Source organism: Tinamus guttatus, unplaced genomic scaffold (assembly GCF_059628265.1).
Source record: "Tinamus guttatus ecotype Peru unplaced genomic scaffold, ASM5962826v1 Tinamus_guttatus_pri_ptg000045l, whole genome shotgun sequence".
Taxonomy (NCBI): domain Eukaryota; kingdom Metazoa; phylum Chordata; class Aves; order Tinamiformes; family Tinamidae; genus Tinamus; species Tinamus guttatus.
In genome coordinates, this window is record NW_028288579.1 from 2,407,880 (window position 1) to 2,431,014 (window position 23,135).

At 44.4% G+C, this 23,135-nt stretch overlaps 1 protein-coding gene across 1 annotated transcript in view; it reads right to left on the reverse strand.

Moving 5' to 3' along the window:
* Positions 1–6,903: 6,903 nt before the first annotated feature.
* Positions 6,904–23,135, reverse strand: part of RHBDL3 (rhomboid like 3) — a 50,401-nt gene continuing 34,169 nt past the window's right edge. Inside the window, exons 4-9 of the mRNA XM_088537988.1 lie at positions 16,409–16,633; positions 15,726–15,874; positions 12,493–12,605; positions 11,548–11,648; positions 7,851–7,911; positions 6,904–7,263 (exon numbers count right to left, since the gene is read on the reverse strand). Of these exons, the coding sequence (XP_088394114.1) occupies positions 6,992–7,263; positions 7,851–7,911; positions 11,548–11,648; positions 12,493–12,605; positions 15,726–15,874; positions 16,409–16,633 (921 nt within the window). The 3' untranslated portion in view covers positions 6,904–6,991. The remainder of the gene's footprint in view (positions 7,264–7,850; positions 7,912–11,547; positions 11,649–12,492; positions 12,606–15,725; positions 15,875–16,408; positions 16,634–23,135) is intronic.

Consider the following 23,135-nt stretch of genomic DNA (forward strand, 5'->3'; position numbering starts at 1 on the left):
ATGAGTTTTGTTTTAATGTGTAAGTATCAGGTGTTGTATAGTTTTCAGTGCTTAACAGATTCTGCAGCTGATTGCTCCTCCTTTTCTGGGGAAGTCAGGTCAGGACATTTGTGTGTTTTGTGTTTTTTTTTTTTTTTTTTTTTTTTCCTACTGTCATTGCACCAAAAAACAACAACAACAAAACAACAAAAATGTTACCTGGCAAGCATTTTTGTGTGTGTGTATAAAATATTTAAAACATCTTAATGATTAAACAGTGATAACCTTAAAGATCTGGTTACTTTCATACCTCAAGAAGCATAAACATTTAGCTAAATCATAGTAAATGAATCTGTCATTTTTGTTCATATGAGAGAACATAATAGGTTCGTAACTAGTTCAGACATTCTACTTTCAAATTAGCAAAGTTTGTTCTTCTGCTCCTAGATAAGCAACTTGTTAATTGATACAAAGCAGCATTGCCTTAAGACTGAAGAGTTTTATGAGTAAATTTTTATGTCCTTGTATGTATTTATGCATACATACAGTAATCATGCCTGTTAATGATAAAAGCTAAGTGTTTTCATGTAACAGCTGTACTGAACCTATAATAAGGTTTACAATAAAACACATTTTAATCCTCAATACTGTGACTTTGAATTGCAAGCAAGGGTTGTCCTTCGTGTCTCCTTTTTTAGAAACCTCATTGAGATACATCCTGATAGTGCAGTTCCTGATTTTGTATGTTTAGCTGGCATATTCCCCTTTATAAATTCCATTAGTTTTCTTTTTCCCTTTTTTTAAAGGTAATGAAACAAAAGCACGACATATAATGTAGAAGAAGGTGATTTAGCTGCAGAATGCCTGGAAGGCATTACACACTTAACTGCTTTTACAGCAATCAGCTATTGCAAGCTGAGGATGAAGCTCGCAAAAGGTCAGAAAATGCCGAGATGTGCTAGTAGTGCTTAATCTGCACACTTGAAGATTTCTTTAGTGCTAAGGGTCTGATTTAAAACTTTTCTGAGAAAAAAAAAACCCCACAAATCGCAGGCTTCTGTTAAGAATGCACATTGAGCTTTAAGTGCTAGAGACCTCACACAGTTTGAAAGCTCAGGGTTTTTTTTCCCCCACGCCGCTCTCCATGAGAGAGGTAGCATAAAAAGCAATTAGTGTTTCTCTTTCCAACACTTAAGAGTAATGCCTACTGTACAGCAGATAATTGGAAGCTGTGGGAATAAAATGAATTATGAATTTTATGAGTTTGTATAATCCAAGGCTAGTATCACAGGTACCAGCTTTTGGCTCCTTTTCTGCTACAGATATGCTGGAATTGGTAGCATTTGCCTTTATTTAGCCTTTCTAAAAGTACTTGGACCATCAAGGCAAGGGTATGTTATTAACAAACAAAAACACAGATCCTGCACTAATGGACAAAAAAATAAAAATATTTTTCACCTTTTTGCTGAATTTCCTAAAAAAAACATCTAAAAAGCTTTGAGCATCTTAGAAATGCTGAGTTAAGGGGAGAACATTAACAGCAAGAGCCAAGCCCTACACCAGCAGTCATCTGCCTCCTAGGAGTAGCAAACGTGAAAGAAATGCTGTCAGTCACATTTCCATTCCTGCAAGGCCCCTTCCTGAGGTCGGGAAGGGATTTAATACAAATCTTAAGCTAGCTTTGTCTCCTTGAGAGACATCATGGAGGAAGAACTAGCTCATTTCTGCCTTTATTAGACACTTTTAAGGAGACATAGAAACAAAATTAATTGCTCTCCTGCTAAATACCTTAACTGTAGAAGTACTTACTATATGGTGCATCTTTGAAAGTTTTTTTCTGGGTTGTTTTCTGGCACATTACAGGACATAGCTCAGTTTCGTAAGAAAAAGTGAATCTGAACCTTCAAAAAAACCCACCAACAAAAATTGTTTTAATGGAATCTGTGCTCAATTAATATTGTTACAACAAAAATATACAGAATGTACACAATACAAAAATATTTGGAAACATACAGTAGCGTATTACCTTGCAAATATAATTTTGTTTTACTAGCCCTTAACGGGAAAGTATCATTTGTTCAGTTTTTAAGGCAGAAAATTACATTGGTCGGTGCTTTGTTAACACTTGGATGCATTCAGCTTTAGTAGTGTAAGCAAAAGAAAAGCTCCATAAATCTAGCTTTGTTTGCAAACTAAACAGACTCTGGGGGAGTCAGGAGACAGCCAGTGACTAACACATCCATTAAGCTCACTGAAAGTTAAGGTATTTTTGCTACTTAAATCAGGCCCAGAGTATTTGCTCTGTTCTGTGTTGTAAACTACTCTGCAACATAAATTTTTGGTACCACTTTTGGCATTTCAGAAAGGCCTAATTAGAAAGTTCTTCCCAATTAAAAGCCAATGATAAATGGTAACATTAAAAATACATTTACCTGTAAACCAGTTTGAATCCTGCCTTACGTGCAATTCTTTCATTATAGAGGTGCAAAACGCACTTGCTTTCCCTTACAACCAGCTCTCAGCATCAGTGACTGCAGGAGCAATTTCGAAGCCGTATCACAGAGCACTGGTAAAGCAGCACCACTATAAAAGACAAATGACAGTGATATTCCAAGGGAGGCAAAAACCTCAGGGGCATCAGCTCTCATTCCCTGGATCCCAGTTGGCCTCCAGATGCTACCGGTGCTGAACTGCCTTCATATTTCCCAGTTCCACCTCAGATAAACTAGCACATGGAGCTTCCGAAGCAGTTGAGCTGAGCTTGAAGCTATGTAAATGAATCGACTGTTCTCTTGACTCACTGAAGTATGTGAGAAAATCCTACCCACGATCTTGGGAGCCTAAACATTGGCACAAAGCAGCGGCTGTCACGTACGGTCAGCCGATAGCTGTCAGCGTGGTACTAGCTCTAACTCTGTCAGATTCCAGCGCTCAGACCCCACAGACTGAGACTTACCCGAGATGATTCAAAGCACGGAGGCAGCATAATCCATCAGGGGGAGCAAGGTCCTGGGACACAGACTCCGTGAGGTTTATTTCCAGTCTGGCAAAACTTGGTTTTGTCACCTCGGACAGACTTATTTTCTCTGGCTTTACCCCTTCCTGTTCATAAAAAGGAACCCTTTATGGATTCCTACAGGAGCAAGTAGTGAAGATTTGTGATATACCATCTAACTGCTAAGTACTATTATGGACAGAGGGGAAAATGATCTAAAATGTTGGCTTAAACATTTAGCAAAAGTGAATTCATTGGGGCTTTTACTACATCTTTAAAGCATACTTGGAGATTCTGGCAACCTCCTCTCCCATCACTCCCTTCCAACCCCATCCTCCCTTTTTCATTATTACTGATGTTTGCAAAATTGATCCCGCCCTGTACCCAAGCATCTAAGAATACAAGGTGCTGCTTGCACCTCCTTGCGTGTCCGGTTCTTATTCTTTCCCAGGGCTGTCCGGGCACTCCTCACTGCTCGTGTAGGATAAGCGGGAGCCTCCTGGGCAGCTCTGCGGAGCCTCCGCGCTGCCGGCAGGTGTCCCTGGAGCAGCTCTCCCAGCCGCATTCCTGCTCCCTACCTGTGCCGGGTATCCTCAGGGAACCTGCTGCAGTCTCCTTACCACATGGGGAGGCAGCAGAGAAGCAGCTTTTTCTCCTCCCTCACTCAAGGACACAGCATGAAATAAGTTTCTTAAACCTGTACCAGTTTCAAATTTGTCCTGGTAACAGTTCCTGCCTTTTGCTCTGGCACAGCACCTCTGTAAGATTCAATAGATACACATTGTATCAGACTGTGATGCAAAATCCAGGCAGCAGCTGAAATAAACCCAAAGCAACCACCAGAACCAGCCCCTCAGGTAGGCAGCCCCTTCAGGGAAACACTGCTGATTGTGACAAGTTGCGACCACAAATGAGCAGGATGGAGAATACTAAGGCTGTGAAATAAGCCAGCAGCATCAAGGACATCTGGAGGTAAAATAAAAGCCTGTCTGCTAGTAGCTCTCTGGTGCTGCAGTACGATGGCATTGCTGGGTGACTTAGAAAACAACATAGCTGCATTTCCTGATAACTTGGTAATAACAAGTTATGACAAGTTTTCACAGTATAATTTTAATGAATTAAGTATAACTAAAACAACCTCAACATTTTGCACTGCTATCCATGAGCTGATAGTTCTCAGCAGAGCAGGCCATACACTGAGCTTGGTTCCTACATATGGTGTGAGTTTTCAGCTCTGATGAACAGAAATGTGACAGGGTTTCATTTCTTCACCTCCAGTAAATCCGGCACAGATCTAAAAGGTGGTCTTTGTGATTGCCAAGGCTGCTCACAGGCTGCAGACAGGGAACAGGGCCACAGAGAGATAAGGTCAGAAAGATTAACTACAATTTGGGAGAGCAAGTGAAGCTCAAAGTGAGAACAGTTTTGAATCAGTTCCCCTGAACTATGCTCAACCATGGGTGAAGGACCAGAGGAGGGCCCATGAGATACTCCACTTACTCCCTGTTCCCAGGGCCAGGGGGAGGTGTGAGGAGGGACAGTGGCACTTGAGCCGCTGGCTCGCTGCGCTGTGACAGACCACGTAATGGCAGCCACAGAGAGCTTCCCTGGGGAGATTCTCGTGCGCGTTAAATAGCTTTTGGCTGAGAATCCATAAATAAAAGTCAATCTGTACATATTGCAGTGATAAATTACACACAGAATAACCTGGATTTCTTTGTGATAGACGTTTTCTACCAGAAAATTCAGTATTATCCTAAAAAGGTATCTATGATCAGAAGGCTTAGTAATAGGTGAAGAAAGCGATATCCTCCTTCAGCATGAACCATGTTTTTGTCAGTAGTCTCCTACCTCCCCACTCTGCTGCTTGCCTGTTGCTCCCCAAGGAGGTTGTCTCCATCACTGTGAAACTCCCTGGCCAGCTCCTGACCTGAAACAATGCACAGAAACTGCTGTGAATTCTCCAATGAAGACCTGAACTGCAGAGATAAAATGGCACAAGGAACCATTCTCCAAAACAATCAGAGCTCTGAACCTTATCCCTTCTTCTGGTCCCTTGGTCCAAGGGCCCACAAGCAATGTGCAGCCAGGGGAAGCACCAGAGGTGCAGGTGCCTGCAAAGCTCCCATTCCTGGGCACAAGGAAGACAAAAAATGTTTCTTTCACAGGCTGCAGAAACTCCTTTCCTTTTTCCTCTTCCCTTTCCCCAAAGTAACAGGAGTTTTACTAGTAAGTCCCAAGCAGCCAGAACTTCATCCTTGTAGACAGCTTTATCCAAAAAGGGAAGGAAAGGGACAGCTGATGACCACTAGTGAGTGTCCCCTCTAAACGGACAGTCAATCATTATCTTGTGGTATCAGCAGGCAGCACCAGTTACACAGGTGATAGAATAAAGCCTGTCACACTGAGACAATTTGCTACAGAGCAAATCTGACCGACCTTCCCAAAAAAGAACTGCAAGAAACGAAAAGAAACGAAAAGAAACGAAAAGAAACGAAAAGAAACGAAAAGAAACGAAAAGGAGCACCCAAACATGTTTTTTTCAGGTCAATTCAGGTAATGTTTTCAAGTCATCGGGGTCTGATGCAACCTGAGTCAGCCCTCCTCCCCACCGAGGGTCAGCAAGGCCTGTCCACTCACATCCATTTGCCCTGTGCTCAGTGCAGAAGGTCCCACTGAACCTGGATCCCACTTTCTGCACTGCCGAGGGCAAATGGAAAAGGGAAAAAGGAGCTGGTCTAGAGGGATTCCCTGGCTGCTTTCTCCAGCCCACTGACCTGGGAGGGAAAGGGGAGGGCACCCACATTCCTTCCTTCTGTTTTGGCAACTCCCTAAAGTGAGAAGCAGAATAACAGAAACACCCGACAGAGACGAGCACCTAAAGCACTGCTCCCGCTCCAGGTGGTCCAGTCAGCTCCCCTGGTCCATGTGGGCAGTATCCTGCTGTATGGACTGTGCTACAGGCTGCTTAGAGATTCCCAAATCCTGTGTTGGACCTCTGTTAAGCAAAAACGCATCCCTGCAACTGTTGTTTGCAGTCCCTGACCTTCCATTGCCTCAGGAACGCTGACCATCTTTGTGGTTTTAGCAGTCACTGCAAAACCAGGCTTCTCCGTTTCACTGCTGTGGGTGATCCTGGTCCCGCTTTTCTAGTAAGGGCTTCCTGAAGGAGTGGAGATCCTCACTTGGAGAAAAGAAAACAGCACCCGATTGTCAACTAATAAAAACACAAATAAACCTTTGCTCCCTTCTTTTTTTTTTTTTTTTTCCCTCCCCAAAACGAAAAAGCAGCCACACTGCCTACCCACAGCAGGCTGGGAAAAACAAAGTGAAACATGCAGAGCAAAGTCACCTCTGGATGAGTGTCCACACCACTTAAAGAGTCCCCAAGGTTTCTAGTGCAATATCATTTCATCTGTAGTTGAGGACCAGTCTCCACCACTTTGGGTGACCAAGTTCTGCTGATCCCTTTGAAAGAGTTTCCACCATAGGCTAAAATATTTAAGGAACTATTCAAGTAATTAGACAGTGGCACAGGTATGGCTGAACAGTCAGATGTATCCGTTGAAACCAAACCCAAGCTGCCTGTGAATATCACGTGAATATCTAATAAATGTCCTTTTTTTCCATTTTAGTGTTCAGTAACATTGAGAAGTTTTGTTCAACAACTGGCTGCAAGTAGAGCACGGACCTGGAAAATGCAAATAGCCCATACAAAGCATGGATGTGTGCTAACAAACCAAGCAACGACTGCCCAGATACAAGCTCTCCCAGAGGAGCCCCTGCAGTGGAAAAACGCAGGGTCCAAGCCAGCCAGTATTACAGCACCTGCCAGATTCATGCTCAAACTGATCAACCCGTTCACTGTGAGACCTTTAAGGGTTTCCTTCAGCACATGCTTGCGTTCAAAAGAATTCTTCTGCCCTAAGTTTCATACAAAAATAGACCCTTGCTGTTGATTCATTTAACACAGCTGGCAGATGAGTTCCACTCTCCAGAGTTTGTTGTCCTGTGCTTTCAGGGAGGTGGAGGTAGCTTCAGATCCAACAGGTTGTAGGCAAAGATATTCCAGAAGATGGCAAACAAGACAAAAATGAGATAAATAGAAATGAAGATCCACCATAAGGACTGGTCTTGGAGCCTCTGCTCATAGTTCCTCAGGATGATGACGCCAAGGGTGATGCCCACCACCACCCCTCCCAGGTGAGCCATGAAGCTGGGGTGCGGGCAGGGCGGGTAGGCAGAGGGGTGGAATCGCAGCCACACGGCTCTTCCAAACTCAAAGCTCACTGGAACAAAGGAGGAGAAATAAAGTCATTGTCTAGGTCTCCTGAAGGGCTGGTGGCAGCTTGGGGTGGGGGAAGCACAGACAGGGGGAGGTAATATTTTCTTTCCAAAATCTCATACCAAAACCACAAAAGGGGGTGTTTGAAGATGATTTGTCTTTGAAGACAATTGTCCATGGTGAATACACAGCCTAGTTGCCCTTGCAGGACCACACTAGGCCATACCTGGGAGAGAATTCTTTAATGTTTGTATAATGCTCTTGCCATTCCAGACAGGAACCGCATTAGGAAACCTAAACATAAGCATTATAGAAGCATTTCTTGTTTGGGAATTCAAAAACAAGCCATTTAAGTTCCAGATCTTCACAAATGCCACAAGCTACAATGCTGGCTAACAACAAATTATCATCCCTAATTGCTTACACTGAAAGCCAAAATCTGCTTTCAGGAGTGATGTGGTTTTTTTGCTGCTAGAGGATCCAGCTGCAGGTTCCTACCAAAACTGCTGCAAAGTCAAAACTCCTTGAATTAGCATGAACTCTTGTGACAAGGGCAAACAAAGCAGGATCCAAATATTGTGTGATACTTACTACAGATCAAGGCAACAGCCATGCGCAGCAGTTTGAATTGGCACTTCATTCCTGACCAGTTCTGGAAAACAGACAACAAAAATAAAGCTGTGCAGTATGCAAACTTGGAAGGCATTGAAGAAAACCTTTTCCAAATTCAGGTCACTGGCTCCTCTGTCCAAGCAGTTAGACTTTGCCATATATGAGGGATTGGTAATAGCCAAGAGCTACCAATGACAGTTATAAATGTGGAAGTCACGTTTTAGAAGCTAGGGAATTTTCAAAAATCACTAGCTTACATAGGCCATGTCTATACCCTCTTCACTACATAACACAGTGCATGCACACACTAAAGGACTAGACAGGCTTAATTGCTTTGTTTTTATTGATCAGCCACTGACAGTTTTATAACTTCATCTAAATTTTCTCTCTCAAAAGAGAATAAGCTGGACTTAAAGAAAAAACTCTACAAAAGAGCTGAGGGAAAGAGGCACCACTGGCAGAGTAATTAAGCATGTACCCAATTCAGAGGAAGGGCTGCCTAGTTAACAGTGTTCTGACAATAAGTCAGATAAATATATTTTTTAAACCCTTGGTATGCATGTTTACCACTGTTTTTTACCAATTTAACAAGAATGCACAAAAGGGGAAGTCATTTGTCAATAAGCCTCTGCTGCAGAGTTGGGAATCAAAGTCTCCCTGGATCCAGGCCACGGTCCTGGCTCAATCTGTTAATGAATGGAGACTTCAGCAAAGAGCCTGACTTGGAGCCAGCTCAAGTGTATGGGCAGATCCCAGCTGATTTCAGTGTGCCTGTAACCAGCATCAAAGTCAAGGTCTGCATGTATCCCCATGGCAAAGGCTTTTCTCTTTTTATGAGACACACAGAGGTACCCGTGACAGTTACATATTAAACTGTGCAGGGAAGATGTCCCTGAAAGGAGTGGCAGCTACCCAGTGGAGCAGCATCCAGGGGTACATTCCTAAGGGCTCACTTTGATGATAGATCTCATCCCAGCCAGCATCGCCATGGATGCCACCACATCCTCTCTGGATGCCACCACATCCTCTCTGGGTGCCAGCTCCTCTTAGCTTCTGTGGAGCATGAATAAGGAAGATCCCCATAAAAGTGGAGCGAGGAATCTGCTTTGTAAGAAAGTCTTGATTTGACCTCTTTTGTTTTCAGGCCTCGTCATTAGTCAGTATGTTGGAATAAGAATTTCTGAATGATAATCAGAAATCCTGGGAGAAATGTCCAAATTCCTCTTTGTCCACTTCAAAAAAAATCAAGCTGAAAAGGAGATTATGTCCTGGGAAACCTATATGTATGGCAACCAATTATTATTATTTGTAAGCAGTAAAGGAAGTTTTTGCCTGTTGATATCTATATCAGATTCCAGGTCTTAGGAATATTCTGGAACCCCTGGTGGCAGGCCTCTTGTAACAAACTACCTGTTCATCATGCTGAATAAAAAAAATATTTGTAAGCTCTTCAGTCTAAGTTCAATAGCACCTGCAGACTTTTTGGCCTGCTGAAGGAATATTCTGCAACACACATAACATATATTCAAGTTTTATGTGAGATCTGTCCGTAAAACATTTCTGTGACTGCAAAAATGCAATCTCTACAAAATAAGCAACTCATTTTCTCTCTCCACAGAGACACCTAACCCAGTCAGAAGACTCTGAACTCATGCTGATTAATACTGTGCTTGGTTCCTTTGCTCTTCATTTCCATGGAGCTGTTTTGAATTTCTCCCTTTACTCTTTTCCTTAGGGTGAGATGCTTTATTGCTTCCCCCTGTTGGTTATTTTATGTACTTAATTTCAAAAATATTTATTTTTACAAGCAGGGATGTTTTCATTTCCTCTGGTTACCAGGAGGCATAAGGGAACAGATGATTCAAGTGAGAGCCTCCTTGCACCAGTCCCTCCTCTTCCTCAGCACGTTCAAAGCACCTTTGCAAAAAAAATGAGCTTTACCAGCAATTCAACTGAGTAGCCAGCATCTTTTCAGTATGTTAACAGTGTCACATCTAGATATTAGGTAAGCAAAGAGAGGAGGGAAGGCATGAAGAAAAGCAAAAGTCTTTACCAGAATGGGGAAGGCAAGAAAAGTAATTTCAGGTCAGGAGAGAAAGAAAACAGCTGATAAGGGTAGTGCTACCATAGGAATTGCTAAGTACTTTTGAAGGAAACGAATGAGTGGTTAAATGACAGGTCCTTTTGCAGTGTTGTGAGAAGCATCACTCCTGAAGACTCCCTGCACACCTCTGGCGGAGGCTCCTCCTCTAAAGCAAAGCCAAATGCTCTCCAATTTCCCCCACCTGCCCCGCAAATCTCAGTGTGAGGAAGTCCCATGTCTGCACTAGCACCCTTGGAGTGATGGAAAACACCCTCCCACCATGGAGCCCGCAGAAGCAGGGGTTATCTGAACATAACTGTGTATCAGAGCAGGCATTTCCCCACCAGGAACCTGGGGGATATGGGCACCCCCTCTTCTCTCCCCACCTCTGCAGACACTTGGTATCCTAATTCTGGTGACAGCCTCCAGCTCATTCATGCTCTGAAAAACTCAAAGACAACAAGAGAGACCTATTCTGTGCAGGAAAACACTCACTTCCCCCAGTCCAGCTGCCAGAAAAGCTGCCTGGAGCAGCGCTGGCTTGTGGGTTGCAGCTCAGGTCTGTTGACTATGTTAAACACAACATTTCTTTTAGGCTTGACATCATGTAATTGATAAACTCAAAGACAACAAGAGAGACCTATTCTGTGCAGGAAAACACTCACTTCCCCCAGTCCAGCTGCCAGAAAAGCTGCCTGGAGCAGCGCTGGCTTGTGGGTTGCAGCTCAGGTCTGTTGACTATGTTAAACACAACATTTCTTTTAGGCTTGACATCATGTAATTGATACTGTACCCCCACACACATATGCACATTTTCCAGCATCCATTGAACAGACGTTCTGCCTCTGCTGCAGCTGACTCTCACTGTGCTTCCCTGGAGAAGCTGTATTACCATCGTTTTTTACGGTTATCCTGCTCTGATACTGCTGGTACAGGGCAGATAGGCAGTCGTAGGCCACCACACATGAATCCTAATGACAACAAAAACACCGTTCTGGGCAGAGTAGCTTTCGGCCCGCAGTCTGCAGAGGGTTCACAGCAGCTGTGCAGGGCTTGGCCGTTACCTTGCCGAGTCCTTTGGATGAGCTGTTGTTTCCAAGTCTTAGAGAACTGGAGATGCTGGTATTTACTGACCTTTGTAAAGTACTTGATTATGTGAAACAGCAAAAAATATTATCACTAGCGTGGCTAAGGGTCAGCTTTAGTCTGGGTATTACAAAAGCAGGTAAGGGATATTGTGTAAATCCACCACATACTGGAATTCTCCTGGGTAGCAGCTAACATGACACAGCAGATGAGCCCTGCAAATCCTGCAAAGTCAGGCAGTTCCTTCTCTTCCAAACATTTCTCAGCCCTTGCTCTGGGCTATCAGCTCTCCTTACAGCTGGTAAGTCTTCCCTCTTGCTGCCATTCAAGGTGCCAACCCATCACCAACTGCAGTGAAACATTCCCACTGCAGGGCCTGACCACTGAGACAAGATACATTAACAGGAGCAACTGTTGGGTCAGGTGCTATTTCCAGTCACTGGAGCCATCGGAGCTGGCTGGATTCATTCACTTCCGAAGAAGCTGGGCAGTCATTCTGGTACTCACCATGACTATATTGGCCAAGTGGGCAGAGACAAGTGCATACACCCCCCCAGAGGAGCCCACCACGGGCGCAGTCATATCAGCCACCGACACCGCCAGGGAGCCTAGGAGGAAGAACAGGGGTTTCGTACACTTAGTAGCCAAATAAAAACACTCTTTGCTACCTGCGTCCCTGCTACTGCCTGTTCTGGGTTAACTGCTGACAGGCAGCAATAAATGGGGAAATCAAAGAGAAAAGAAAGGGGAAGGGGAATAAATCAGCTTGAGAAACTAAGCACTGACAAGAAAATAAGTGATCGATTCTTTTGTCCCTACTTTAAAAGCAGTCAAGCAGGCCAGCACAAGGTAGCAATGCATCTTCAAACCTGTGCTGTAAAAAAAACACTTACATTCTGATCAAAATAGCAAGGAAGCAAAAGAAAGACAAATGTCTGTCGTGTTCCTCACTGGAGGATAAAACAGAAGTAGCTGCAGTCCTAGCAAGACACATATTTGCACAATGCGAATGAACTGTAGTAGAAAAGACCAAATGACACCGGGTGGCCTTGTGAGCCTCTGTGTGCAGCCTGCAGAGCCTGGGGTGCTCAGCCCAGCCCAAGCCTGGTAGAGCCTGTGCATCCCATTTTGCAAGGGCTTTATCTGCTCATTATGGAAAAAAAGATAAAATCATGAGGCTGAAGAAATCGTAAATCTTGAGCTAAGGCAGTCAATCCCTGTCTGAGTTCCACTGTGAAGCCCTTGGTGGTTCTCACACTCTCCTCCTGTTTTAATTACATGGTGATCTATTGTCAGGTAACTTCCACCATTGCCAAACTGCTGGAAAAAAACAAACATGAAAAAAAGCAATACAGCACAAAATAGAAATCAATCAAACTCCATCCTAAGAAAGCCAGCACAGACCATTTTCAGATGCCTTGCCATCTGCAGCCATGTAGAGGTGTCACCTACCTGCCACCACTCCAGCAATGTAGACAAAGCTGATCCTTGCTGCTCCATGCACCATTTCCAGGGGAACCCCAACCAAGAGCTGAAGAATAACATTGAGTCCAAGGTGTTCTATCCTGTGTCAAGGAAGAATAACAGTTGTCTTCCTTTCTAACTCTTTGTCCCCCTTCTTAGCCATACAAGTATTTGTCCATCCCTTTGCCAGATGAAGGATCTTCCCCTTGATATAACAACAGCATCAGGCCCCAAACAGGGACCATCTTCAGTACTCTGTTCGTGTCTGAGATTTACTCTGAGCCCGCAGGGCTGTGATCCTTGCCAAGTGGACCCCAAGGGGCTCTTTTCTATATGAAGAGTGCCCGAGACCCTTACAAAGCAGGTGGACCTAAATGAAACAAAAGCACCCTTAATGCAGAAGACTAGTATCTTTAGGGGGAAAGACTGCAAAATTGCTACAGCATTGTAAATCTACATCCTATTTTATAGATTGCTCACGGACAGTCCTTAGCAATCATTGGTTTAAGTTGCATGCATTTTACTGTTTTGGTCTTCATGTTACCACAGCAATTTCCCATATACATCCAAAAAAGTGCTGATGATAAGATGCAGTAATTGATTTAACAGTCGCATGAAGGAGAATTTAAAGGTGGGCTGGCAAAGATGGCTAGAAATTATACCACAGGAGACTGTTCTTTCCTGAGCTCTTAATAGATTTGTTTCCACCTCATTTCTCTCTACGGATAAATTTCTCTCCTTGCATCAGACACTCAGGACCACAATTTGCCATCAAGGGCAATTGCTGCACATCGCAGTGTGTTTATCACCTTGCTCAGTGCCTTGGAGGCCACTGGGCATGGGCACATTCGGGTTTCTGCCCTGACCCTGCACATTCATGGGACTTGAGACCCAAACAGGGAGCGAGCAGCGGAGGTCAAACAGAGATCACAGGAAAGAGTCAAAGCAGCCGAGTGCCCTTTCCGAGCGAGGAGGGAGGACGTTTGGGCTGCCCTGCAGTTAACGTCACGAGCGGTGCCTGACATTTCCACACAAAGCATGGGGACCAGTTTTTCAAAGGCAGCTTTTGTAAGAGCTCAGCAAAGTTTATCCTAGACTCTGAAGTGACTGCTCTGAATCACAGCTGTTCTTCAAAGACTTTCCAGGAGTGACCCCATTCATGCCTCATCCCCATCATGCTAAGAGCATTGAAGGCTCCAAGTCAATAAGCACCCATAAAATATAATTAGCCTTTGCCAGTGGTGAATGCGTCATTCTTGAAATGACAATTTCATTGATTTATGGAAGACTTTTACCTTCCCTGGGACCAAACAAATGAAACTGAGCATCAATGCAAGTCATTAGTTATGGCACTGCTACAAATGTGTGGCCCCCAGATAATCAACGTCTGCTTCCATGAAAGCAGAAGGGCAGAATTTACAACTTTGCCTGCCTTTGCGGCTGTGACAAAGCTCCCTCCATCCTTCCATTTTTGGGACCTTTCTAGAGGCACAGCCAGCCAAGCCTTAGCAACTGCTGCCTTCTCGGACACCTTCCGACTGGCAGTTGCTCACAGAAAAGCAGACTGAGAGCACTAAATTAAGGAGAAGTCCACATTACCATTTTAAAGTCTCAGCAGGAAGCAGGATAACAATAGACCCACGGCTTTGTGTTAGCCTCTTGTTTGAAAACAAGAGGAGAATGATGGGCTTCCACTACAAATGTTATTACCTTCTCAAGATTTATCTGTTCTCCTGAAATGAAAGGAGCTTAACACAAAGGAGTTAGCAATAAATGAACACTTAGCCCAACTCCAGATCCTACACAAAAACTGTGTGGTTTACTGTTCAAGCAGGGCTTGTCACTTTTGAGGGCTACATGGCCACAGTTTGGAACCCATCACAAGGGCAAGGAGTCCCCTGCACGTCACCCTCATTGCTGTTCATCTCCAGTGCCAGCCACAGAGGTAAAGTAGACCTGATATATTCCTCAGACAACAAGTGTGAGGAGTGCCAGAGTGCTGGGAAGGGTAGGGCGGCTGTGCCCAGGCTAGGAAAACAAGCCACAAGTGATACAGGAAGATGCTTGAATGCTGCAGAAATTGTTATTGTGCAGCTGTTTCTCTTCAAATGGAACCCAAAGCAATCTGTGGTTACACAGACAAAATAGACCATAAAAAATAAAGAGGAGAAAACCCAGAAACAAATTAGTTAACAGCAGTTAAAAATCAAGGGTTCCTTTCTCTTACAAGCCCAGCTTTCCCCACACCCTCAGTGATGGACCTTTCTCCTTGTTATTTATGTAACCAGCCTCACATCCTGCCCAATAGGTTGGGACCTGCATACAGAGGACTTTCTGCTCTCCCCTTGGGTCAAGTCAGTGACTATGATTTTTATCCAGAGATTGGGCTACATCTTGTACTCAAGGGCAATTATACACTGAGGCAGTCTTTCCAGAAAGGGACATTCATTTTCTGGCAGAGAAACAAGAAGATCAGTTTGATCTTTTTGGCCTTTTAAAAGAGAACATTGGCTGATGGGAATATAAGCTTTCCACTTAACAACAAAGGGTCTTTATCTGGTTTCAAACCATAAATGACTGCTAGAAACCTATTTGCTAGGATTTTCTATGACAGAACTACAGAAAATCGCAATTATCTGCCAGGAATGTGTGAAGATAATGATCTGAGAAACCACATAGAGGGACTAGGGTGTTTTGTACATGAATGAACTTTCCTGTGACATTCGCTCATCACCATGGTATCGCAAACATCACATAATGAAGTTTCTTTGAATCCTGGGAGGAGTAAACAGTCTTCTATTCTCTTCCCAAGTCTGCTACACACCTCCCCATAGGGTGCAGGGCAATTCATTTTACTGGGCACTTTTATTTTGCACAAGGTGGACCATTCTCTTACTGTCTCTCTGACAGTTAGGGTTGTCAACTCTTCAGGACAAAAATCTTGTGCTCGTGTTTGTAAGGGTGTACAAAACAGGTGCTCAATCTTAGCTTATGCTTCTAGGCGTTACCCACTGCCCACAGAAGGAACATCACTGCTTGAGGACATGTAGGCATAGGGAGCTGAATTGCCCAAGACCCTACAACAACTTCAGATTTCTACATGTGATTCATACTTGATTTTTTTTTTTTTTAATTTCTGAGCTGATTCAGTCACTTTCTCCTCCCCTCTCTATCTGGGAAAGCAGAACTGTGGGAAATCTCTGCATTTTATAAGTACTCACCCTGCATGCATGAATATGTAGGTTAGGTACCTCCAAGCCTGAGCACGGAGCTGAGGATGATAAACTAAGGAGTTCTTCAAGTATAAGGGATGGGTGACTTGCAGCACGAATCTGTCTAACACTACTCCGTTGTAAAGAAAAAAGGCAACCTAGAAGAGCAGGAAGATTCCTCAGTTAGCAAATGACCTCTCTCACTGAAATATACTTTTTAACTCAAATTGATAGAAATGTAAATAAACTGCACAACATTGTTTTTGTCTACTGAGCAAAGACCTAGAGGTGAACAGGTGTGAACATTTAATGTAGTTTCTGTCCCTTCCTTCTCCTCTCCATTCACAGGACAGAGGTTGCCTTGCAGAAATATTTCTTCAAAATCCAGTATGTGAATCACTTGTTTCCATAAAATGATCCAGATTTTCACTCTTTGAAAGGTTTTCCGTTAGTTTCCCAAACTAGGTTCATATACAGACTGCTTCGGTGACTAGTATCCATACTGAGACGGACAGGGTGACCGTCCCCACTGGCACACACGCCAGCAAGCCACAGTGGTTACATGCTACATGAGCTTCACGCTTATCTTTTTCTAGGTCCAAACCTGTCTTACTGCAGCCCTTGTTCATGTCCCAGCAAAGCCTTTGGCAGCATGGGGTGGCTTCCCAGAGAGAGGGCGTTAAGGCACTTGCCTCTACGATGGTGACGGTGATCATGAACCACGGGGGCGGGCAGCAGGTGTAGCTGTCGTAGTACCACTTGCGGTCTATCTCTCGCGGCAGGGTCTCGTACGCAACGTGTCGGATCAGCCTCTGCGTCAGGCTCAGCCCCGTCTCCTCCAGCAGAGCCTTGCTGCACAGCCTCCTGTTCCCCTGCAGGATGGCTTGGCGAAAGCTGTTCGACCTTTTGTTGCTCATCTGGGTGAAAAGAAAAGGAAGAAACCGTGAGGACGGAGCAAGGCCTAATATAACATCAGGGGAGATTTGTGCCTGTTTGGCAGGGCCAACATCTAGGCAGGCAGGGGGACCAGCAGCAGGCTGGAGATGGAGTCAAGTCCCAGCCTGACCATGGGATGACCCGTGGTGCAAGGAGAAGACCAAGTATCAAGGTCTGCTATTACAGTACCCACTGAGGTCAGGGCAGAGCAGAGGCTATTGATGCATCCAGCTGAGCTCTCTGGCTGATGCTCCAGCCCTCCCTTCACAAAGAGTTACCAAGCAAAGTCCCCGTGTCCTGCTCTGTCACACCTCCCTGTGCCTGCCATCCCAGGGGGCAGGGAGTTTCGCTGTAGCAGCAGGTCCACTCGCAGCATCCAGCCCTTGTGTTCTGTCCTTGCTGGCAGGAGTTAGCTCCGGGCAAGGAAAAGGATATGTTGCATAAAACAAAAACAACCACAGGAGCAAAGGCTAAACTGGTGTATTAGTTACTGTAAACTTGTAAGACAGCTTTCGTTATTGTTGTTTTCTGAACAGTTACACCAACTGAAAATCTGCCCCCTCAGAGGATAAGCTTTGGAGGACACGGCTAATTTGTATATGCATTATCACCATTCGTGCAAAGAATTAGCTATCTATCTTTTGAGCACACACTTTCCCTACTTGGATGCATAATTAAAGCAATTGCATTTGCAAATTAGGCAGATGGAATTTTATGCCTAGCCTGCTTGAAGAAAAAAAAAAAGATATCAGGTCTGAAAGAGCTTGCTCCAAGATTTGGGTAATTACTAATTAGGCTTGATGTCAAACAAACCTGCTGCATTAGATTCACTGGCTGTACTGGCTGAATCTTTGGCAGAGAAAGCTTAAAAGACAACATCTTAAATGTGGCTAAAGATCACAAGGGGAACCTTTTTGCAGCGAAAGGCACCAAAGTGAGCGTGACAGCCTGGTCCTTCTTCTGAGGTAACTATTAAGTGATCTCAGAAACCACCAGCATCATCCCACACGGGATGACATGTGGCAGCGCTGGCTTCCAGTTTGTCCTGGATCACTCTGGTTTCAGCTAACATCCCGAAGGAGGAGAGCTCACACTCCTAGTGCCCAGGCAGCCAGGTAACCATTCCAATCTGGAGCAAGCTGCTGGACTGGCCTTCTGACATTTCGGGTGGAGAAAAACAAAACAAAACAAAAAGCTTTGGGTCATTTTAGTTGTGTGTGTGTTTTTTGCCCTCTTTGTGAAAAAAAATCTTTGTTTTGGAGGTGCCTTTGGGAGAAAGGAGTTCTACCCCCAGTACTTTTTCTTCGTTCTTATTCTTCCTGTTCTCTTTTGCATTTTGCTTTCTGTGGCCTTTCCTCATTGATAAAACACTAGCAAAAAACACTGATGGTAAAAAAAAAAAAGGCAGAAAAAGCAGAGAGGAGAAAATCTGTTCACAAAGATCTTTCTTTCTGTCTTCTCAAATCTGCCATCCTACAGCTTTTCTCTAAAAAGACAAAAGAATAGAACAAAATTTGTTGCTGATCTATCTTTTGTTGCATTAAGAAAGGCTGTTTGTGTTGAAAGCAGTGTTTTCACGGAGACCTCCGCCAGCTGTAAAGCTTCCTTTGCATTTGCGGGATGTCTTCTGGTAGGTGACAGATGTTCCTTTGTGGCAAACGCACCTTGGGCCACCTAATGACCTTGTTGTGTCTGCAGAGGAAAGCGTCTCTGCGGGTCCGTCGGGTGCAGTTGCTCGGACACACTGTGCGTGCTCTCTCACAGCCTCTGTGTCTGTTCTCCGTGGCTTCATGCCTCTTGTGAAGGAGATTAAAGTGACACTGAAACTATCAGTCCTCTGCGGCTGCTGCTATGTCTCAACTGCAGTGATATGTTTGATTTTCCTGCCTACCACAAAACACCCGGAGTCCTTCCCTGCTGCAGCACATCAATGGAAAAATCATAATTTCCAGAGTCAACCACAGAAAATAATCCTTGCAGTTCAGCATCAAGAAGTGCTGACAGCCCTCAGCAGATGATCACCTCATCCCTGCAGAGGCTGCTGAGGGAAAGATGCATCGGAAACCCCAGTGGCTGCCAGCGTTCGTGCCTGTGCTAGGCTCATTATGGAATTTTTCTTCGGTTTGTTCAGCAGAGGATCCTAACCCAGGCTCCACTGAGCCCATCTGTCATCGACAACAGGGCAAGAAGAGCCTGCTCAGTTCTTGAAGGCAGCACGGGCTACTTTTGATGCCCGACTCTGCACTACTGCTAACCAGAGCAGCCAAAGGACTCAAATAACAAGTCAAGGAAGCACAATCCATCAGCATGTTTCCAAAGACATTCCATGACATCTTAACCAGGTGGAGGGGAAAAGTCTTCCTCATTTTGTTCAGAGCAGGATACTGCAGGATCACTGTGGAGGTCCCACCTCAGGTAAAAAAAAAAAAAAAAAAAAAAAAAAAAAACTTTGGCTCTCCATAGAGGATGCTGTGTCGAGGGGAAACCCTGTTCCACCACCAATTTAGCTAGAAAATTAAAAGCTTTTGGTAGCCATAATTACAACTCTTAACTACTCAAAGGCCTTAGCAAACACTAATTACCTCTTCCTACCTCAGGCAGGAACACAAAATATTTATCAAACCTACTTTAAAGCAGAAACTGCAGAAAGGAGGCCCAGTCCCCCTCTAAATATCACAGCCTTTGAGTGGTGTTGCAGCTGCATGAGGCAGGGACAGAGACCACCCATGCCCAGAACCACCCACAGGCCACTTAACTGCAGATGGCCAGATGCACAGCACTTGTCAAGCCTGGTCAACAACATTGTCTTCTTGCAACAACAACATGCAGCAACATGGTCTTGCAACAACAGGGTCTTCTCCACCTGCAACCATTGCCCGATGCACCAAGACTTTGGTCTTGGTGAGCTCCCAAGAGGCAGCACAGCCGGCTCCGAGGCCACCAGGAGACGACAGTCCTGGGCCTGCTCGCATTTTTATCTCAAGATAGGAGGCAATGGGGAACCAGGGCACGAGGAGAGACAGAGGATTAGGTTGCTATTGCTGCTGTGACAAACTCTTGCTGAGAAGCCTAGTTTGTTCCTCAGACTGACTTTGGAATATTCAAATCTTCCCCAAAAGAGATTCGCCCATATGGTCACATTTTGTTGACTTGATTTGGGAATTATATAATATTGGTATTTATGGGCCAGGCATTTAATCATCAGCTGAAAGAACAAGAAGCCCATTGCTGGCCTGTGCATGATGGCTCCAAAAGCACTGGGCAGCCCCCTCAGCTTCTCTCCATGCAGTTGATCTGGGACTTCTTTAATGAGCACGATATTAAAGCTGCAGGCAGATGGGTACAATAAATAGGGAATGTGGAGAATGAAGGGGAGGAACAACATGTTTCCTTAGTCTTTCATGCCTGGAAAAAGTTATTATGCAGAGAGAAAGAAATTTCCCTTGCAAAACAGCGAGGCTGACATGACCTGTAACTGTGTACTGCTAACTCTACCCTTTGGGTATTAACACACCAAAGCAAAACCAGGCTCACTGCTACAGCTCTGCTCAGAGCGTGGCTTGCATATATCTAATAAGAAGCAGAATTTTTGCCCACTTCAGTGTGAACCACAATTAAAAATGCCAAAGTTTAGGATAAGAGTCCTTATAATCTAGCCTAGGACAACACCAAATTTCAGTAGAGTAGGAAGGCCCGCTTTTCTTCAGAATCCACATCAGTCTAGAAAGAGTCTCGGGTAATGCATTTTTTTGCAACAGAAACTATCTACCCCTAAACAAACCAGTTTTGCCAGGTTTCTTGGCCATCTGTACTCCTGTTGCTGTCCCAACACAGGAGAATCACAACGGCCAAGTCCTGTAGCATTTCCCCATCTAAACTCTTCCGTTCTCAACTTGTGTGGGGCACAGTACCATTTTTGCAGTTTTTATTCAGCCCAGTTGGATTTCTGCCCATCACGTATTGGCTGCTCTGTGGCTATTTTTGAGTACACATCACACCACATCAGACCATTCGGCTCCCGGCTCTGATCCTCCAAGAGACAAAACACTAAATCAAAAGTTAGCACAAGCTTTTAAAAAGCCTCTGTCAGCTCCAGTTTTATAACCCACTTTAGTTACAAATGCAGCTTTTCCAATCAATTTTGCTTTCAAGATTCACATTTCTTCCCTCACTCTACAGTTCTGCAAAATGCTAATGAGGGTAAAGACTGCTTCTCCCAAAATACATGACTCAGCATCAAGTTCATCCATCACAGATGTTCATATCCTCTGCACCAACCTGGCCACACTTTCCCAAAGAGCATCAAGATGGAATGAATGAAATGCCAACACCCTGATTTGCTCTGCCCAAGCAGTGTTTTCCTCTGGGGATTCAAGAAAAGTGAGACACAACAGAGATCAAATAAGTTACCTTGGTCACTGCACAAATATTTTCTGCTCAAGGCTTTGTCTCCACTCCTTTTAAATGTCCTGACCCTACAGCTTCCAGCACTTCCACTAGAGAAGTCACAGATTTCTCCAAGACTGGAGGAAAAACAGCATGAAGACAGCACGAGGAACATTGGCCAGGAGGAGTGTTGAGCTCTCCTGGAAGCACACCTTGGAGCCACAGCTTTGCACCCCAGCAGGGCTTTTAGTACACCGGGATGTAAGAGATGGATCCTGGCATGATCGGATAACCGCTCACATCAACTCCTGTACATGTGGTCTTGGCTCACTCACCAAAATCTCTTCCACAAAGAGCAATGAGTTCCCTGCCACTGCTTTTAGCCATGTTCAGGCCTGCCCAGCTGCACACCAGTGCCTGAACACTAAGCACAGCTCCCCAGGGATAGTGTTGGCCCAGGACAGAGTTTGCCATTGCTTATGGAATGGAACTGCAGGAAAATGCAGCGAGGAAATGCAGAATCATTACCTCTTGTGGAAGCCTCCTCTGAATTCATAAGAGCATGAGATTAGATCAAATACTGAAGTAGGGGATTTTCAAATCCTTTCCTTATTAAACATTTATTATTATAGCTCTGATCAGAGGCCAGGAAGACAATACAGGAATCACATACTTCCAGCCAAGACAGAGAGTCAAGGAGAAAGGAAACACTTAAAGGGGGACCACTGGAAGCTGAAGGACATCCCTGAGACCAGTGATGGGAGATGGCTTGATGGCTGGCACCAGAACCTGCCCTCATTCCTGCACCAGCACAGAGAGGAAGAGAGAGCTATAAAACCTGCAGCTTTGTCTGCAACAAACCTTTCCAGCTTAGCAACAAGGAGAACAAAGCTACAAACACCAAACGAGTCCACTAGAGCTGTTGGCCCTGGGTTATTCTGCAACAGCTACTTAAGCTTAAAACACTTACTAGAAAGTGAAGGTGCATTTTGCAGGGAGAAGAACTCTGATTCATTTGGGTAAACTTTTGCCTTGTCTGGGGATTCCCCTAAAAATCAGAAGTTTAGGGTTTACTGCTTGTCTTCCTAGTGACTCAGCTAATAAAGAATTATATGCAGTTATTGCAAAGCAACGTTCACATAAGCCTTTATGCAGACTGTGAGCTGATTCAGTAAAGAACACAGGAAAATGCTGGAAGTGCAATTTATAGCTTCTTTATGACTGTGCTACAAAGTACTTCTAAGTACCATTAAAAAAGTATGGTTTAAAAGAACTCTCTCACCTCCCCATTATGTGGCAGAAAGAATACAGGATGTAACCTCTTAAAAGCTCACCTCCAAAAGATAATAAGGCCCTCCTGGTGCTGTCACATGCACCCTCACAAAGCCAAAAGATAAAATGCAATATTTTCTCCAGCAAAAAATTGTCTTTTCCCAGGAACGGCTTTTCTTTTCCTCTTTCTCTCTCCCCATTTCAGTTCAAGCCAAGTTGGAGGAAACACCCTAAGCAAAAGTGTCACCACTGCAAGCACTGATTCAGCAAAAGGAAAGCATTATTACTCTCTGAAAGTAGGGAGGATGGCCATGAAAAATCTATGGGCACACACTGTTCCCTACAAGGGACAGAATCAAGCCTTATTCCTATCACTGAAGTAACAAGCCACATTCCCCAGCACAGAAGACGAGGAAATTTTGGCCACAGTATGGAGAGTGCGTCTCTCCAGGGCCCTGCTGTTCTGCTTTTTAGCTCTATTGCAGTCAGGATATTATGAGAAGAAATCCAGGACCGCCAGCAGCAACTGCTGTTCAGCAAGGATCCCAGCGAACAGCTGTAATTACTTTCTGGCTTGTCTCCTTCTCTATAAAAGTTGCAAAGTTAGTTAAAAAGCTTTTTTTTTTTTTTTTTTTTTCCTCTCCATTATCTCCTCTGATGGCCTACGTTGTTCATAGCCAGAACCATCACTATTTTTAGCATCTCTTCACAACACAGAAGAGCTACCAGAGAAGAGAAATATGCAAGACAACTCTGCTTGCTCAGGAAACGCTTAAGGGGGTTATTTTTTTTTTCCTTTTCTGCAGTGTCTCAGACATAGGATAA